Source organism: Loxodonta africana, chromosome 9, assembly GCF_030014295.1.
Source record: "Loxodonta africana isolate mLoxAfr1 chromosome 9, mLoxAfr1.hap2, whole genome shotgun sequence".
Taxonomy (NCBI): domain Eukaryota; kingdom Metazoa; phylum Chordata; class Mammalia; order Proboscidea; family Elephantidae; genus Loxodonta; species Loxodonta africana.
Window position 1 is genome coordinate 20,856,442 of NC_087350.1, and position 19,910 is coordinate 20,876,351.

Here is a 19,910-nt window from a genome sequence, read left to right on the forward strand (position 1 = left end):
AACAGCAGGTAATGGGTTTTATGCACCTTGACCTGGTGTGATGCAGCTGGGCTCTAATTGCAGTCAGCCCACGTGGTAATTGCACACCTAGCAAACGCGGGCCGAGGCTGCTGGCTCCCATGTCTCTTCAGCCCTCTCCTGAAGGCAAGAGAACTTTCTTCCTTCTGTTCAGATATCCATATAATGAAGCCAGCACTTAGATAGCTTGTACTTACTGAATGCCAGGTGCTGTTCTTAAATATTCTAACTGCATTGCTTACATAATCCCCCATCGACTCTGGGAGGGGGCTACAATCATTAGCCCACCTGACAGATGTGAACGCTGTTGCTCAGAGAGGTTAAGTAACTTGCACAGGCTTACACAGCCAGGAAGTGGCAAGGCCAGGATTTGGCCCCAGGAAATCTAGCTGCAGAGTCTGTGCACATGACCATCATGCTAAGTGGCCTCATTCCAAATGTGGATGGTCGCCTTGCAGGTGATGGGCTTCCCATCATGGTGGGTTGCAGTGATGAAAACCGGGCCAGACAGAGGTCTCTTCTGTTTATTTGTTGTGTCCCCTGTGTTGGGCTCTGAGCTAAGCCCTCTGCCAACGTCACCTCATCTAATCTTTGTGACAACGCAGCCAGACAGAACAACCACTCTGTTTTACAGGTGAATAAATGCGCACTCCTTCTAAAGGGCCTTTGCACTGGCTTCTCTCCAAAGAAAACACTCTTCCCCCCAAATCTCAGCGGGTTCATCCCCACATCCTCCTGCCCTTTGCTCAGATGTCACCTTCTCAGTGAAGTCTTCCCTGACTCTTCTATTTAAAGCCCCTCATGTCCCTATTTCATTTTTCTCTATAGCACTTATCACTCATCGAATATACTAGATCTCTTATTTACCTTCTTATTGTTTCTGTTAATACATCAGCTCAAGGAGGTCAACAGTTTCATCTGTTATGTTCAGACTCTATCCCTAGTGCTTAAGACAGTGCCTGACACATAGTGAACCAAAACCAACCAAACTCATTGCCGTTGAGTGGATTCCAACTCGTAGGGACCCTATAGGACAGAGTAGAACTGCCCCATAGAGTTTCCAAGGAGCACCTGGTTGACTCGAACTGCCGACCTTTTGGTTAGCAGCCCTAGCACTTAACTACTATGCGACCAGTGTTTCCTGACACATAGTAAGTGCTCAATAAATGTTCTCACATGAATCAGTGCATGACCTCCCTTAGGAGGACAGCTTTGTGGCACAGAGTGGTCGGGGGTGGGCTACATATGGAGCCTTCTGGCTCCAGAGTGGTACTCAGGAGACGTTCCTCTGGGTCTCCAACTGTTTTCTCTTCTGCAAAACGCCGATGTTGGAAAATAAGGTCCCCAATTACTCCTGAGTGACTGGAATCTCAGAGGAAGAGGCCTGAATTAAGGATCTAGTCACTGGCCCGCAGAGAGGCGAGAGACCCCAGAGTCCACTTCTGCTGAGGTTGGTCTGAGAGCCCGGTGACAGGTCAAGCTGGGCTGGGCAGAGGGCAAGGGGGGAAGGGAGGCCAGTGAGCACGGGGGAGGAGGGCCGGGCTGGGAGCCGCAGCGGTTAGAAGCTGAAACCAGGCCCCCGAGGCTGGGGTGCTGGCTTCTGCACGTACTAGCGGTGTCTCACTGAGCAAATTACTTGGCCTTTCTGAACTTCCGTTTCATATTTTGGAAAAAAATAAATCACAACTGTACCACCCTGGCAGGGTCGTTGTGGAGACCGAAGGAAATCATGCCCAGAGGAACCCTCCACAAACGCAAGTGGCCGGGCTCAGCCTGACGGGGCAGTGGCCGGCGACAGCGGAGGAAGTCGAGTTACGGCGGGGTGGGGCAGGGCGCGCAGGGGAGTTGAGGCGGGCGCGTCTGCAGCAAGGATCCCCGAGGTTACCGGGAGATCCGCGTGGGCGGGGTGGCGGCGTGGGAGTGGCAAGGGCCGGAGCGCGGAGGTGTGCCCGGGGTGGGGGGCGGGGACCAGCGACAATCGGCTACTTCAGGACACACCCCGGAGGCCAGGCCGGGGCCAGTTCCGCTCGGAGCTTGAGGACACTCGGCGCCTGTGGGTCCGTCCTCCTGCCACGTTCCGCTGCTCGCGTCCCCGCCGCCCGCACCTGCCGCCCGCACCTGCCGCCCAGCGCGCAGCAGCCCGGCCCCAGCATGACGGACCAGGCGCCCTTCGACACCAATGTCAGCACCCTGACCCGCTTCGTCATGGAGGAGGGCAGGAAGGCCCGCGGCACGGGCGAGCTGACCCAGCTGCTCAACTCGCTCTGCACCGCGGTAAAGGCCATCTCCACCGCAGTGCGCAAGGCGGGCATCGCGCACCTGTGAGTCAGGCCCCCTGTCTGGCCGGCTGGGGATCTGCCTGACGGTCCGACCTCTGGCCCTCTGGTCACCCTGCTTTCTATCTGTCTGTCTGTCCGTCTGACTGACATCTGGGAGTCTCTGTGGTAGCCCCTTTCTCCAGAAGTTTGCCTAGCCTCACCCAAACCGCTGTCCCTCACCCCACACCCCTTGTCTCTCTTTGGAGGTGTCCAGCTGCGGGGCCTGGCTCCCAGGTCCATACCTGCCCCCATTCTGCGTCCACCTCACCGTGTCTGAGCAGCCTGCATTGGTTCCCATTCAGCCTCCTCCTGGTGAGGCTGGCTGGCCAGGGGGGCGCCTGACCTGCTCGTTATACCCACACTAGCCTGGGGTCAAGGAGCCCTGATGGCACAGTGATTAAAGTGATCCAGTGATTAAGTGTAGCTCAAAGGTCAGGGTTCAAAACCACCAGGGGCTCCTCAGAAGAAAGATGTGACAGTCTGCTTCCATGGAGATATACAGCCTTGGAAACCCTATGGGTCACTATGAGTCCAATTGATTGGGCAGCGGGTTTTTCTTCTTTTTTTCTTTTTTTTTACCGTGGGGTCACATCATACAGGATAGTGCTGGAAAATGTGCTTTCCTCTCCCTTTCGTTTTTTGTCTTCTGTCATTCCATTTGGAATTCAAGTCCTGAGCGGGTTTCCAATCCATTACTTTGACCCTGAGCAAGTTGTGCTAGGAGTGAGCAAACCCCTGAGGGGATTGGGAGGGATCTCGTATGCCCAGAGCTCTTAGGGGCAGCAATGCTTGTTTGCATAATGCCCCAGCGGACTGGCTCTTTCTGGGGGCAATTTCTGTGCCTTCCCACAAACAGAGAAATCTCACCCCAAGAGGTTCAAAACCCCTACCCCAAGGCAGTCATGGTGTGTGCGGCTCGTGCCCAATAGTGAGAAGCTGAAAAGCTGTGTCTAAGTGGAATGGCTTTCAACAAGCTGAGCAGTGCATCTCAAACTTCACTGTGCACTTGGGGTTCTTGTGAAAACGAGGATCCCCCTCCAGTAGGTTTGGGTGAGGCCTGAGATTCTGCATTTCTAACATGCTTTCCTGTGGTGCTAATACTGCAGGCCTCTTAATAATATATTTTTAAGGATTTTTTGTTTTAGGAAATGCACACAGTTAAAAATCTCACTTCATATTTAATTTACAAGTATAGGTGGGAGCCCTGGTGACGTAGTAGTTAAGAACTTGGCTGCTAAGCAAAAGGTTGGCAGTTCGAATCCACCAGCCGCTCCTTGGAAACCCTATGGGGCAAGTCTTCTCTGTCGTATAGGGTCACTATGAGTTGGAATCGACTCCATGGCAGTGGGTTTGGTTTTGGTTATAGGTGGCCTCATGGTTTTAACTGCCTTTCAGGAATTAGCGGACAAGGTGATTCAAAGGGCACCTTCTGGGAAGCTGGTTGTAAGTTACAGAAACACCTTTTAGGTTATTCTGGTGTGTTCACAAGTGTTTTCTGGTGTGTGCACAGGTGGGCCATACTTTAACTGAAGTGTACCTGGGTTCCCAGGTGCCCACACTCCTTCCTAACTTTCTCCATCCTTATAAACAAATGAAGTATGAGGCTCCAAGTGGATCTGAAAAAGTGTAACCTCGCTACGTTCTTCCCCCGCCATCCCCTCCTGCAACCTGGATTTCTTTTCTGGCATGCTGAGTGACTTCCGGTCCCAGAGTATGGGCTGGCGGAGCTCATGAGTCAGAAAAGAGCTTGTGATCACCATTATTTTCAGATGTCAGTCAGAGATGGGCTTAATTGGAGAGAGATTGGGACTGGTATGTCAGGAATGCGGTGGTTCCATTACTACTTCATCTTTGGCCTTTCTTCAGAACACATTTCTAAGGGTTTTTTGTTTTAGGAAATGCACAGTTAAAATCTCACTTCAGATTTAATTTACAACAAGTACAGATGGCCTGATGGTTTTAACTGCCTTAAAAAAAGAGCACTTTTGATTTCTTATGTTATTTTAAAAATGTGGCAGGACCTCTCACAGTCCCAAAGAGACTCAGAAACACAAAATCGGTTTTGAAGGTGGGTGTATCTTTCCCATCTTTTAACTAACCTCAGGGTTTTCCAGATTGTTTTAAAGCTTTTGTGAACACCTGGAGAGGTGTGTTTTCCCTGAGCTGATAAGGCCCGCATTCTGTGTATGACTTTATAGTGGGTCCTGGACAAAGGGTGCTCATTGTGGCTGCATGAAATATGGGCATTTTAGACTAGATAACCAGTTTTTTTTTTTTTTTTAATGACTGTTGTTATCATTATAAATTACTAAAGAAGTTGCACTCATTGACAAAAATTCAAAAGCGCATAAAAGGAAAAGTGAAAACTGCTCCATGTCCATTCCCTGGGGTATCCACAGTTAACAATTTACTGTATAAAGTACATGAACGTGTATTTATATATTCCTATACGTAGCAGTTCGGATCCGCCAGGTGCTCCTTGGAAACTCTATCGGGCAGCTCTACTCTGTCCTATAGGGTCGCTATGAGTCGGAATTGACTCGACGACAGTGGGTTTTTTTTATACGTAGATAGTGAGGGCAGTGATAGTGCAGCGGCAGAATTCTCTCCTTCCACGCCAGGGCCTTTCATTCCCAGCCAGTGCACCTTCCGCGCAGCCACCACCATCTGTCAGTGGAGGTTTGCGTGTGGCTATGATGAAAAGGGAAACCCTGGTGGAGCAGTAGTTAAGCACTCGGCTGCTAATGTAAAAGTCAGGGTTCAAGCCCACCAGCCGCTCTGCGGGAGAAAGAAGTGGCAGGCTGCTTCCATAAGGATTTACAGCCTTGGAAACTCTGTGGGGCAGTTCTGCTCTGTCCTGCAGGGTCACTGTGAGCTGGAATCAACTCCCCAGCAGTGGGTTTGTTTTGGTTTATGATGCTGCGCAGGTTTCAGCGGAGCTTCTAGACTGAGGCAGAAGAGGGAGAAAGACCTGATGATCTATTGTTGAAAATCAGCCATTGAAAACCCTATGGATCACAACTGTCTGAGTCATCTGGTGCTGCTGTAACAGTAATACCACAAGTGGATGGCTTTAACAAAGAGAAATTTATTTATTCACAGTAAAGGAGGCTAAAAAAGTCCAAATTCAGGGTTTCAGCTCCAGGGGAAGTCTTTCTCCCTCTGTCAGCCTTCTCATCACTCTTCCCCTGGAGTAGGAGTTTCTTTGCGTAGGAACCCTGGGTCCAAAGAACGCACTCTGCTCCTGGCACTGCTTTCTTGGTGGCATAAGGTACACCTGTCTTTCTGCTCACTTCTTTTATTTCTCAAGAGATTGCCTCAAAACACAGTCCAATCTTGTAGACTGAGTCCTGGCTCACTAGCACAACTGCCGCCCATCCTCCCTCATTAACATCATAGAGGCAGGATTTACAACATTTAGGAAAATCACACAATACCAGGAATCATGGCCCAGCCAAATTGATACACATATTTTTGGGGGGACATGATTCAATCCTTGACAACAACCATCCGATCCACAGCTGATCATGGGGAGGGTGCAGGACCCGTCAGCTTTTTATTTCACTGTGCATAGGGTCACCTTGAGTCGGGGTGGGGGGAGCTGACAGGATGGCAGCTAACAACAACCAAAAACCAAAACCAAACCCATTGCCATCAAGTCAATTCTGACTCATGGTGACCCCATGCATTGTGGAGTAGAAGTGCTCCATAGGGTTTGGTTTTCTTGGCTGTTATCTTTATGGAAGGATACCTGGGTGACACAACGGTTAAGTACTTGACTACTAGACAAAAGGTTGGCAGTTCAAACACGCCGAGGGGCACTGCAGAAGACAGGCCTGGTGATCTGCTTCGGAAAGATCACAGCCTTTAACGCCCTATGGAGCAGTTCTCGATGGCACCTAACAGCAACAATAATCTTTGTGGAAGCAGATTGCCAGGCCTTTCCTCTGCAGCACCACCGAGAGCGTTTGAGCCACCAACCTTTAGGTTAGTAACAAAATGGGATCATACAATATACTTTTTTGTTGTATACTTTTATCATTTGACAATATATAATGAACATTTTTCAATGTCAAGGACATATAATCTACCTCATTCTTTTTTTTACAATATTCTATTGTGATTTCAGTGAAGCTTTATACAGCAGTTTAGGTTCCCATTTGGCAATTTGTATACAAATTGTTCAGTGACATTGGTTACATCCTTCACAATGCGTGAACATTCACATTATTTTGTTCCAGTTGTCCTGTTTCCATTAATCTAGTTTCCCTGCCCCTTTACATTCTCATCTTTGTTTTAAAGTGTTTGTTGACCGTCTGGTCTCATATAGGTGACTTTTTAAAGGAGCATAGTACTTACAGGTGATATTCATTATTCTGTGAGCCAATCTGTTGTTAAGCTACCAGGTGACCTCAAGGGTTAGTTTCAGTTCAGGGGTTGAAGAGCATCTCAGGACAGTAGTCTTGGGGAGTCCTCTATTCTCAACCAGTCCAGTAAGTCTGTTTTGTTTTTAATAGGAATTTGAGGTGTGTTCCATATTTTATTCCATTCTATTAGGGTCCATCTCTTGTGGCCCTGATTAGAACTGTCAGCAATGGTAGTTGGGCACCATCTGGTTCTTTTGGTCTCAGGGTAGATGAGGCTGTAGTTCATATAGATTGTTTGTCCTGAAGACTAGTTTCTTCTTTGAGTCTTTGGTTTCCTTCTTCCTCTTTTTCTCTGGATGAATAGAGACCAATAGTTGTATCTTAGATGGATATTCGTGAACTTTTAAGACCCTAGACACTACTCACCAAGCTAGGATGTAGACTTTATGAACTATATTATGCCAATTGATGGAGATGTTCCAAGAGACAGTGGTCCTAATCTTTCAAACCTAGAAAACCAATCTCATGAGGTGTTTGGTTATGGTCTAAGAAGTCTCTGTAACTGTGCCTCCTATGTACTTTATTATATATATGAATATATGTGCATACAGTCACATAGATACATTTACATATACATATGCCTACACTATATACTCACATATACGTAACTATGCACACATATGCGTACATACATACATATATATGTATATATACCTGCACATATATTTTTGGTTGTTTTTGCTGTTATTTTAAAATTATATATGCCATGGCACTGGGTTTTTTTTTTTTTAATAGCAATTACCAACAGGTCCTTTATTCTTCTGTACTTTTTAGTGACATCATTTACCTTTGTCAAGCTGTGTACACTTCACCCTCATTCAGTGTTACCTTTCCTATCACTAAAAATAACAAGGGCCTATTACCTAGAAAGTGAATCCCCCTCTCCCCTGCCCCATTCCTAGCGACCACTAATGAACATTAGTTTCTGTATGTTTACCTGTTCATGTCATTTCATAAAAGTGAGAACATACAATATTTGTATTTTTGTGATTGACTTGTTTTGCTCAACATAATGCCCTCCAGGTTCATGACGTTGTAAGATATTTTGGGAACTCGTTTTTCTTTATCACTGAGTAGTATTCCATGGTGCGTACATACCACATTTTATTTATCCATTCATCTGTTGATGGGCACTTAGGCTGTTTCCATCTTTTTGCTATTGTGTATAATGCAGCCATGAACATAGGTGTGCACATGTCTATTCATGTCACTTCTATTAGATCCCTATGGTATACAGCTAGGAGTTGAATTACTGGGTCATATGGCAGCTCTACCTCTAGTTTTTGGAGGACTCATCAGACTGTTTTCCACAAGGGTGATACCATTTTGCATTCCCACCAGCAATTGATGAGAGTTCCAACTTCTCTACATCCCCTTCAGCGCTTGTTGTTTTCTGGTTTTGATTCACATTTCTCTGATGGCTAATGACGTTGAGCATCTTTTTATGTGTTCCACTTCCTTCTTTTTAACTGGTGTGTAGTATTCCATTGCTTGAGTGTTTTATACCTTATTTAACCCTCCCCCAGTCTTTGAGCATTTAGGTTGTCACTGGAGTTGTAGCCTTGAAACAGATGTTGGTACCTGGTTATGTAGGTGGCTGATGGGAGAGGACCAGAACCTGGACACTTAAGTACTCTTGTGGGAAAATAAGAATTTGGCTTTTCTCAGTATGACAGGTAGCCTTGCAGGCAGCAATAAGATAAGATCTTGAGTCAGGGCTCCAAATTACCTTCATTACAGACTTTGAAGTCCTGGATGAAAAGCCCAGTGGGCCAGCAAATAGCATGTTAGCGTGGAAGACTTTCTCTAGAATGGCCTGTTCCCTGAGGGACGAGATGGTTGTAATATGCAGGAACCTCACAGGAAAAACTTTGTGGAGCTTGTTGGGGAAAAGTTTCTAAAAACCTGTCTGCTCCGAACCCAGAAAGCCTCTCCACAAAAATAAAGAGAAAGGAGTTTTATTACTGAATAAGCATTCAACCAGAATGTGATGCATCGCTGGCAATCGTCCAAAGAGACAGCAGAGACAGAAAGAAACCTGAACCTCCACATAGCTAAGTGGACACAACCCATTACATTCATGTGTTCAAGGTAAACTTACTAGTTTTCTAAAATCTTTATGGCAGGATACCTGAAGTTACGCTAATCCCCTTCCAGGAAACTGGGAGGTAGGAATTCGATCTTCCTTGATGATCACTTTTGGAAAGAGATGGCTCCCAGGTCCTTAAGGAAACATCCTTGCTTGACATGCTTTTCAAAGAAAGAATTTATGATTACAAGTTATCTAAAGTGAATTCTGAAAGAATTGGGAAGGAGGAGATCCCCTTCCCTTATTTCTACCAGACAGAATTAAAGTCTCTTGTTTTCAATTTGCATTTGTCCTTACAAGCTCCACAGTGACTTCTCATCAAGGAAACACCAGGAGTTTGAGCACAGAGCCTGAGTTTCTCTCCTTCTGTCTCTCTCTATTTGACCTACATCGCTATTTTAGCCGCTTTCATTGCTCCTGATAAGATATTCAGAGAATTATAGAGTTTTAAACTGAAAGAGACTTAGACGTCACCTCATCCAATCTCGTCCTTTCACAGTTGAAGGCCAGGGAGGATGAGGGGAGTTGGCCTGTGACCTTGATCTCCATAACCCCAGTTCAGGGCTCTTTTTGCCACACCACACATCTCTTCCTTTATTTTTGAGACATCAGTGAAAGCTCACCAAACTGTAACTCTCATCCGTTAGTTACATCTTTCACGAGAATTAAGAATTCCCTTCCAAGAGCCTCGAACACGTATACAGCGCTGGTGGGAATATAAAATGGTACAACCACTTCGGAAATTGATTTGGCACTTCCTCAAAAAGCTAGAAATAGAACTACCATATGTTCCAGCAATCCCACTCCTTGGAATATATCCTAGAGAAGTAACAGCCGTCACACGAACAGATACGTGCACACCCATGTTCATTGCAGCACTGTTTACAACAGCAAAAAGATGGAAGCAACCAAGGTGCCCATCAATGGATGAATGGATAAATAAATTCTGGTATATTCACACAATGGAATACTATGCATCGATAAAGAACAACAATGAATCTGTGAAACATTTCATAACATGGAGGAACCATAACACGCTGAGTGAAATTAGATGCAAAAGGACAAATATCGTATGAGACCACTATCATAAGAGCTCAAGAAATAGTCTAAACAGAGAAGAAAATATTCTTTGATGGTTATGAGAAGGGGCAGGGAGAGAGGGAGAGGGGGAATCACTAATTAGATAGTAGACAAGAAATAATTCAGGTGAAGGGGAGGTCAGCACAACTGGACTATACCAAAAGCAAAGAAGTTTCCTGAATAAACTGAACACTTTGAAGGCCAGAGTCGCAGGGGTGGGGGTTTGGGGACCATGGTTTCAGGGGACATCTAGGTCAACTGGCATAATAAAAACTACTAAGAAAACATTCTGCATCCCATTTTGGAGAGTGGAGCCTGGGCTCTTAAATGCTAGCAAGTGGCCATCTAAGATGCAACAATTGGTCTCAACCCACCCGCAGCAAAGGAGAATGAAGAACACCAAAGACACAAGTATGAGCCCAAGAGTCAGAATGGGCCGCGTAAATCAAAGACTACATCAGCCTGAGACCAGAAGAACTAGATGGTGCCCAGCTACAACGATGACTGCCATGACAGGGAGCACAACATAGAATCCCTGAAGGAGCGGGAGAGCAGTGGGATGCAGACCCCAAATTCTGGTAAAAAGACCAGACTTAATGGTCTGACTGAAACCAGAGGGATCCCAGAGGCCATGGTCCCCAGACCTTCTGTTGGCCCAAGACAGGAACCATTCTCGAAGCCAACTGTTCATAGAGGGATTGGACTGGACTACAAGACAGAAAATGATACAGGCGAGGAGTGGGCTTTTTGGATCAAGTAGACACCTGAGACTATTTGGGCAGCTCCTGTCTGGAGGGGAGATGTGAAGGCCAACGGGGACAGGAGCAGGCTGAATGGACATGGAAACACAGGGTGGAGAGAAGGAACGTGCAATCTCATTAGGGGGAGAGCAACTAGGAGTATATAGCAAGGTGTACATAAGGTTTTGTTTGAGAGACTGACTTGATGTGTAAACTTTCACTTAAAGCACAAAAAAAAAAAAAAAAAAAAAAAAAGCCATTCCAAGGAGTCCTTGCCTTCTGGTAAACAAGTTCTTGCAGCTTTATCTGCATGTGCTCCTGAGCCCCACTCCGCCCACTCCCAGGAGACAAAGTATGCTGAACCAGGGCAAGGGGCAGACAGACTTCTGCTTCTTTTGTGAGAACAGTTAGCAGCCCATAAGTCAGCTAGTGAATTCATGATGCATATGTCAGATTCCGGGGTGTCCCCTGCTCCTTTGTTTTCATTGCTTTTGGGAGAAAGTGTCCTTCAGTGGCTCAAGTGTTTGCTTTAGGGATGTCGTGTTTTACATGTTTCCAAATTGCTGCCTGAAGAATTCACTGGTTCCGTTACACTGAGCAAAATGTTACTGAACACCTGCCACGTACAATGTTCTAGAAGAGACTGAGGATGAGAATGACACAGGGCTTACGCTGTACGAAGAATAAGACAAGTGCAGAATTGGTTATAAAATATAGTAGAGATTCTGCTAGAGAATCTCTCATCAGAGGTGCCAAAAATTCTCTCTCACAGAGATGGCAAAAATACTGAGCACGTTTAAGGGACTGTGGAGCATCACGATGGGCTTTTGAAATGGGCAGTAGAAGGTGGTCATTTCAGGCTGGGGGGTGGTGTGAGTTAGAGCGCTGAGTTGGGAAAGCGTGTCTGGAAAAGGTGCTCATCCAATTTGACTGAAGCATGGCATATGTGTGGTGGGGGACTGGGGACATCAAATTGTGTGCACACTGGGGAGCATCTAATAGCAAAAGTGAATGATTTATACCTCTGGGGGTATGCAAAGGGAAGAGAAGGAAGTTTTTTGAGTAGGACGGTGTATTAATCTTGGGAAGATATGCCTGGAAGTATGAAGATAAGTCATGGGAACACCACTAGAAAAGAGGAGAGATGACGTAAGCGCTACCAGAGCATAGAAAGAGGGGTGTGGGGAGAGAAGTCTGAGTGTGGATTGGATGAGAGAGTTAGCGAGGGAGGTTCTCAGAGAACTGGTCCTAACAACAGAGAGCAGGGTTGTGCCATTAAAGAAGAATCAAAGCAAAAACAGAAATCAGAAGGAGGAGCTGGTTGGGGGGCTCGGAAAGGGTAAGAAGATGTTTCCAACCTTTTGGAAATGTTGAACTTGAGGTGTTAGAAGGCTATCCAGTTGGAGATGTCCAGCATGCAGTGGGACAGGCCAGTCTGGAATTCGGGCACAAAGAACTGACTGAAGATTTGGCTGGAGGCAGAGAGGGAAAACCGAAACCATACCAAACCTGCTGTGGTGGAGTCAGTTTCGACTTACGACGTCCCCGTGTAGTACAGAGCAGAGCTTCTTCATAGGGTTTTCTTGGCTGTAACCTTACAGAAGCAGTTCACCAGGCTTTTCTTCCACGGACCTGCTGGGTGGGCTTGCCCCGCCAGCCTTTAGGCTAGTAGTCAGTCAACTGCAGACCACTTATACCACCCAGGGACCTAGGCAGAGAGGAAGGGGAGAAGAAATTCAGGACTAGATTTAGAGGAATGGAACATGCACGGCTTCAGAGCTCAAATTTCAGAGAGAAATGGAGTTGGGGTCGCATTCCCGGTTCTGCTCTTTAATCTCTGTGAGGATTTGGCCAGTTGACATAACCTCTCTGAGCCTCAGTTTCCCCGTTTGTAAAATGGAGATAACTGTTTTTTCAAGCTTGGAGTTGTGTGAGGATAAACTGAGTTCATTGAACAGATGACATCATTATCGTCATTGGTTTCCTAGGCTGAAGACTTCTTGTTCTTGGTAACCTGTTATCTCCTTTTCCTTGTCATTGCTTAATAGGAGCCCACGTGCACATCAATAAAGATATATTCCAGGCTGGAATATTATATACTAAAATGATGGTGCACCAACAGATTGATTACGGGAAACCTCCCCTCCACCATGTGTGATGGTCTGAAAAGATGAGGTCCTCTCAGTTGTGTGAAGGAAGAAAATAAGAAATAACTTCGGTTATTTTATTTTGGAATTATGCGTCAGCTAACACATGTTTAGGAGTCCTGATGGTGCAGTGGTTAAGCGCTTAGCTGCTAACTGAAAGGTCAGCTGTTCGAACCCACCAGCTGCCCCGCAGAAGAAAGAGCGGCAGTCTGCTTCAGTAAAGTCACAGCCTTGGAAACCCCACTGGGCGGTTCTGCTGTGTCCTAGAGGGTCACCACGAGTGGGAATCAACTTGACAGCAATGAGTAAAACATGCTTAGGAGCACTTGGGTGGTGCAAATGGTGAACGCACTCAGTGGCTAACTGAAAGGTCGACAGTGTGAGTCTACCCAGAGGCACCCTGGCAGAAACGCTTGACGATCTACTCAAGAAAAGTCAGCCACCGAAAACCGCATGGAGCTGGGTTCCGAGACACAGTGCAGTCAGCTCCACGGCAACTCCGTGTGTGTGTGTTTTGTTTTTTAATACATATTTAGGCTTGTTTTCAAATTTGCAGGGTTCGTGACAACCATTAGGCTTTCAGAAACTTGACTGTACTCATTTTATATTTCTTGCATTATCTTCTCCATATCACTAGAGAATGAATTGTAAAAGACTCACAGCCAGCAACACACCATTCTAGTTGCCCGTTTTCTGCCCATCCGAATGCAAGCAAAGATTGGGGTTTGTGACCTTTGAAAGCTGTCACCTCTTCTTCAGTGTGTTTCTAAACTGACCCTTGGACGTTCTGGGCTGGGCGAACAGTGGGTCATTCACCATGGAATTATCAGTCAATAACAAGCAAGAGGCCACTTTTCAGAGATACCTTCTACTTTAGCCCTGAGGATTAAACAATAACCTGCCGCCCTCTTTCTTTAGTCGGGTGCTATCAAAACAAGTTTTCCAGCTTGTTCTTTTGCATGCTGTCTAAAGCACTGCCCTGCTTAAGCTCTGCCATGTTGACATCAGGAAGAAATGGACTCCTAAGTCAATTGGCAAACCAAGGAGGGCCCTCGAGAGTCCTTCCCTAAGTGTGGCCTACCCTGGCTCCTATCCTTGCGCCTATTACTTGCGCCTTTAGAGATGTCATTAAAAGCGGCTTTCCTCTGATCCTTACAGCTCGGCATGTCAAGTATCACAGACTTTATGGCTGTGAAGGAGTCCCCTGGGTGGTGTAAACGGTAACAAGCTCAGCTGCTGACTGACAGGTTGGAGAGTCAAGTCCACCCAGTGGCGCCTTGGGAGAAGGGCCTGGTGATCTACTTCCAAAAAACCAGCCATTTGAAAACCCTACTGAGCACAGTTCTGCTCTGATGCACATGGGGTCGCCATGGGTCGGAATTGACTTGACGACGGCTGGTTTTATGGCTCATCCCGTTTTAGGTTTTAGAAACCACATGCAAATTTGAAAAGCAATTCTAATCTTTAAGGATTTTAAAATACCAGCCAAGTTAACCTGCCCTTTTGCTGCACTCCTCAGCGTATGAGTTAAATGAGTTACAGCTTTTTCCAGTTTTCGGGGGAGGGGGAGGGAGTTGATAGTAAAAGTAAAAGAAGAAATACTGTAGGCAGCTTCTCAAATGTACTTTTGCTCCCCAACCCCAGAAGGAGATCCTTTGTGACTCTGAGGTTTAAAAAGGAATGGTCACGGTGACTTAAACCCCAATGGGGTGCTTTCCCCACTTTAACTACTTGGGCTACGGGGCCAACTAATTTTAATAAAATTGAAGTGAAATGTCGTATCTAAAAGGAAATCATACCACTAGTAAGATTTTAGTCAACTGTAAACTTTGATCACTTTTTTTTTTTTTTTTGCCAGTTCCTATGACCACAAAACTGCCTTGGCTGTGTGCCCAGAAGTTGCCTGCAAAACTGGTTTAGAGGTTCCTCCCCACCGCATCAGCCAACACTTATTTAGTAGATGCTCATGAGGCTCTATTGAGAACAAGGATGCTGCCATTTGGGGGTGGGAGGGGCCTACTATGCACCAGGTACATCACGTTCATTAAACCATCAGGGGGTCAGACTGCTTAATGCATGTCACATAGTTGGTAAGAGGGAAAGGCAAAATTCGAACCCAGGGCTTTCTGGTACTTGCTCTTACCAGGACGTCACCTTGCTTCTTAGCCTGGTTGTGTTTATGTTGAGGGGAGTCAGGGATGGGAACAGAACAATACTTAACATTTGTTGGGCACTGGCCTATGTATATTCTAAGCCCTTTACCCATAGCAACTCATTTCCTTCTCTTCTACAGACTTGGACGTAGATATAAACCAAAAAAGAGCAAACCCAGTGCCATCGAGTCGATTCCCAATCATAGTGACCCTATGGTGGCGTAGTGGTTAAGTGCTACAGCTGCTAACCAAAGGGTCGGCAGTTCAAATCCGCCAGGCGCTACTTGGAAACTCTATGGGGCAGTTCTACTCTGTCCTGTGGGGTTGCTATGAGCTATAAGATATATTATAGTCCCATTTTAAAGATGCAGAAACAAGGGTCAGAGACGCTAAGTGACTTGTCCAGCATTAGCGGTAGAGCTGGGATTTGAACCCTGGTGGTCTAGAGTCCTAGCCTGGGGCCTTGCAGTTTCCTGAGGATCTGGCTGGAGGGAGGGACTATTGCACTTATCTTAATGCTCGGTTATCAAGAGGGTGTGTTAATCTGGGGTGGGCTTTTTTAGGGAGGGTTTTGGCTGGTAGAGAATATGAAGGGGGACATTACCAATACCGCTGGGTCTGTTGGAGTTTCTGATCTTAGGAATCTTTGGATTCCTTTATGACTCTCTAAATTCATTCAAAGTTGATTGAACACTTACTTTGTGTTGGCATGGTTCCAGGTGCTAAGGATATGTGATGAAAAAAATGTCATCCTCTTTTTCAGGCTCAAGAACTGGTAGGTCTTTGTTCCTTCAGAGACACGTTCAGATGTCCCCTCTGTGACAACTATGCATAATAGTTTTAGCCCTCCTTAGGGCAGTTCTACTCTGTCCTGTACAGTCGCTATGAGTCAAAATCAACTCCATGGCACACAACAACAACAACAACAAGAATACACGCAGCATTCCCTGCGTGCCCTGGGCTTTAGCTTCAAGCAGCACCACAAACAACCCGTCTGCTTATAAGAATCTAATCGAGGGCTGTGTGGGAGCTGTTTATTGTCCTCAGGCTGGCCCAGTGAGTGAGCTGCCAGACCAGAGACTTCCACTCTTAGCATCTTGTGCAAAGCAGGTTGGGCGAAGTCCTCTGCTATCAGGGTTTTAGATAGTATTTCCAGGGGTGGCAGCCAAGTCTGCTCCTTGCCTCCCAGGGGCTCCCAGAAAAGAGAGGGTCCTCCCTAGGCCATGGGGTCATTGTCACAATGGAGGTCACACCTCCTTGCTATGGGTGCTCCTGGTCCTCTCTGGCTGGGAGGTAGAGCACAGACCCTAGGGTGCCACATGACGCCACCCATGCTGGTGCTGGTTCCTGAAAACTTTGTCCAGGTCCCTGGCATCTCAGAGGCTTTCCTGGAGCCCGGGTGTCTGCAGCTGCACGTTCTGATCCCAGAGCCACTACCCAGTCTCATTCCTCTATAACCACCTGAGTCAGTTAACATGTTTGCATTTCCTAGGCCAGCCGAGACTTGAGAGCAGGGTTAGTTCCTTCTAGATGCTGTGGTTTTATTTCCAGAAGCTGCCCTAGATCAACCATAACCACCAGTTGCTGTCAAGTCAGCCCCAACTCATGGTGACTCCATGTGTGCCAGAGTAGAACTGTGCTCCATAGGGTTTTAAATGGCTGATTACTTTCAGACATAGATCATTGGGCTTTTATTCTGAGGCTTCTCTGGGTGGACTCAAACCTCCAACCTTTTGGTGAGCAGATAAGCACATTAATTGTTTACACCACCCACCAAAAAAGAAACCAAAACCAAACCCACTGCTGTCGAGTCGATTCCGACTTATAGCAACCCTATAGGACAGAGTAGAACTGCCCCACAGGGTTTCCAAAGAGTGCGTGGGGGATTCCAACTGCTGACTTTTTGGTTAGCAACCATAGCTCGTAACCACTACACTGCCGGGGTTTCCTTGCACCACCTACCCAAAACCAACCCAGTGCCGTCGAGTCGATTCTGACTCATAGCGACCCTATAGGACAGAGTAAAAAACCAACCCATTGCTGTCGAGTCGATTCCAACTCACAGTGATAGAGTAGGGCCTATTAAATGATGACACATACACCAGGAGCCAGAAAGAAGGCCTGTTCTGTTTAAAAAAAAAAAAGACCTAATTATATTTCTTTTACAAACGTAAAGTAAGATAGAACCTAGAATGAGATTTTAGAAATAAATTACTATATCATTAGTGTTCCACCATTATTTTTCTCCTTTCCAGTCTCAAGAAAGTCTTACCTTTGACTTGCATATATGGCAACCAAATACCCTGGGCTTTCTGGAAGAGTATGATTTAAAAGCATGTCCTAGAATTGCCAACTTTTTGAAAGCCAACTGTAGCTCCTACATCAATAATGACTTTAATAGTGGAAATCTCAGGCTAGGACAGAGAGAAAGTGGGTGTGGTAGTGACAGTGAGGGAATGCAAGGTTGTGTCATCTGCATATCAATGGTTGTTAATGAGTCTTCCTCCAATTCTGATGCCTTTCTTCCTAAAGCCCAGCTTCTGGGATTATTTCCTCAGCATACAGAATGAATAAAAAAAAAAAAAAGAGTGAATAAGTAAGGAAAAAGGATACAATCCTGCCGCACACCATTCCTGACTTTAAACCACTTAGTATCCCCTTGTTCTGTTCAAACGACTGCCTCTTCGTCTATGTACAGGTCCCTCGTAGGCACAATTAAGTGTCCTGGAATTCCAGTTCTTTGCAACATCTTTCCAGTAAACATCGTTCTGGCATTCTCTGCTTTCAGCCAGGATCCATCAGATATCCCTGGTTCCATGTCCTCTTCTGAATTCAGCTTGAATTTCTGGCAGTTCCCTGTTGATATACTGTTGCAACCGCTTTTGAATGATCTTCAACAAAGTTTTACTTGTGTGTGATATTAATGATATTGTTTGATAATTTCCACATTCTGTTGGATCCCCTTTCTTTGGAATAAGTGTAAATATGGATCTCTTCCAGCTGATTGGCCAGGTAGCTGTCTTCCATATTTCTTGGCACAGACAAGTGAGCACTGCCAGTGCTGCATCTGTTTGTTGAAACATCTCATTTGGTATTGTGTCAATTCCAGGAACCTCGTTTTTGCCAATGCCTTCAGAGCAACTTGGATTTCTTCCTTCAGTACTACCAGTTCCTGAAATGGTTGACTGCTGACTCATTAACAGAACTGTTCCTAATCCTGCCTCATGAACATCACGGAAGTTAGGATTTACAACACGTAGGATAATCACATCGGATCACAAAATGGTGGACAACCACACGATACTGGGAATCATGGCCTAGCCAAGTTGATACTCATTTTGGGGGCCACAATTCAGTCCATAACATCGACCTACACTGAAAAAATGAGCTGAGACAGCTGCAGCTAATTCATGGAGAGTACCGGGCTAGATGAGGCATTTGGGTTTGGATGATTTCTGGTGTTGGCTCAGTTTTGCCCAGCCAGAGACAGGCATTTTATGTTTAGAGAAAATGCATTTTCAGGAGACTGGGCAGTGGACACCATGGCAATACATTTCCAGGCGAACCCTCCCAGCAATCTCGGCCAAGGCACCACTGTGCCCTTATCACCCTCTCTCAGCTGCTTGGAGGGATCTTCAACCCTCCTTCTCTCTCACTTCCCACATCTGGTCTTTCATCTTGTCCTGTGCATCCTTCCTGTAAACCATTTCCCCTTTTTTTCTGTTTGCATATTCGATCCCAGACTATGACAACCTATCCTTTCCCTCATTCCAGCAAACCAGTCTGCTTTTTGGCCAAGCCACTTGGATTCTGGGAATTCTACAATTAGTGACTTACAGGTACCTTAAAAATTGGTAAAAACTCCAGTGACCCAGCCCCTCCATCCCAAGGACTCCTCCCAGGGGCGGTGGGATGTTACAAAGAGATCCCTGGCCTGGAAGTCAGTTGAGCTTGGACAATTCCATTGGTGCTTCTGTATCTGAGTTTCTCCTCTATAAAATGAGGAGGTGGGACCAGTCAAAAGCTGTGATCTTCTCAGCCATGAAACCATAGGCCCCCTTGGGTTAGCTCACACCACTGCTCACTTCAACCTGGAAGATTTCCTCGTTTGCTGTGTCTCTTAACTGATTCATTTAACTCATGCGTTCAGGGGCAAAAATTGGTTCTTGGAGGGGATGAAAAAATCTTAATCTTTTATGTATAAAGCACAAATATACACATACAGTATATAAACAGATATGCAGCATGCCTGTGGGATTAAATTTTCGTGGGGGTGAATTAGGAAAAAAAGGTCTAAAAACACTGCTTAAAGGAAATAAAAACAAAAAACAAACCAGTTGCCATAGAGTTGATTCTGACTCATGGCAACCCCATATGTTGCAGAGGAGAACTGTGCTCCACAGTGGTTGGATAGCTGTGATCTTTCAGGAGTAGAGTGCCAGGTCTTCCAAGACATCTCTGGGTGGGTTTGAACTGCCAACTTTTCAGTTAGTAGCCAAGTGCTTAACCATTTGTACCGCCCAGGGACTCCTAAAAAAGTCTCCTTAAAAACCAAAACCAGACCCGTTGCCATGGGCTCTGACTCATGGCGACCCTATAGGACAGAGTAGAACTGCCCCATAGGGTTTCTAAGGAGGGGCTGGTGGATTCAACCTGCCAACCTTTTGGTAAGCAGTCAAGATCTTAACCACTGCACACCAGAGTTCCAAAAAAGGTGCCTTAGGGGGAGCTATAATGAAAACAAACAAAAACCCAACGTTTGAGCTACACAGATTTAACCACAAAGGCATGCTGGGTACTAGCCAAAAGATGAGTGACAGCGTTCCTTCTCTCCAGGAGCCCCTAATCAGAAAGACAACCAGCCTTGGTTTTGCATCTTCCAAACTATGTGTCGTCTTTACTTTCTTCTAACTCCTACTGAACACGAACTTTCATTGG

The 19,910-nt window shown here is 46.0% G+C and overlaps 1 protein-coding gene across 1 annotated transcript in view; it reads left to right on the forward strand.

Annotated features, from left to right (window-relative positions):
• Positions 1-2,119: 2,119 nt before the first annotated feature.
• Positions 2,120-19,910, forward strand: part of FBP1 (fructose-bisphosphatase 1) — a 33,040-nt gene continuing 15,249 nt past the window's right edge. Inside the window, exon 1 of the mRNA XM_003407708.4 lies at positions 2,120-2,339. Within this exon, the coding sequence (XP_003407756.1) occupies positions 2,170-2,339 (170 nt within the window). The 5' untranslated portion in view covers positions 2,120-2,169. The remainder of the gene's footprint in view (positions 2,340-19,910) is intronic.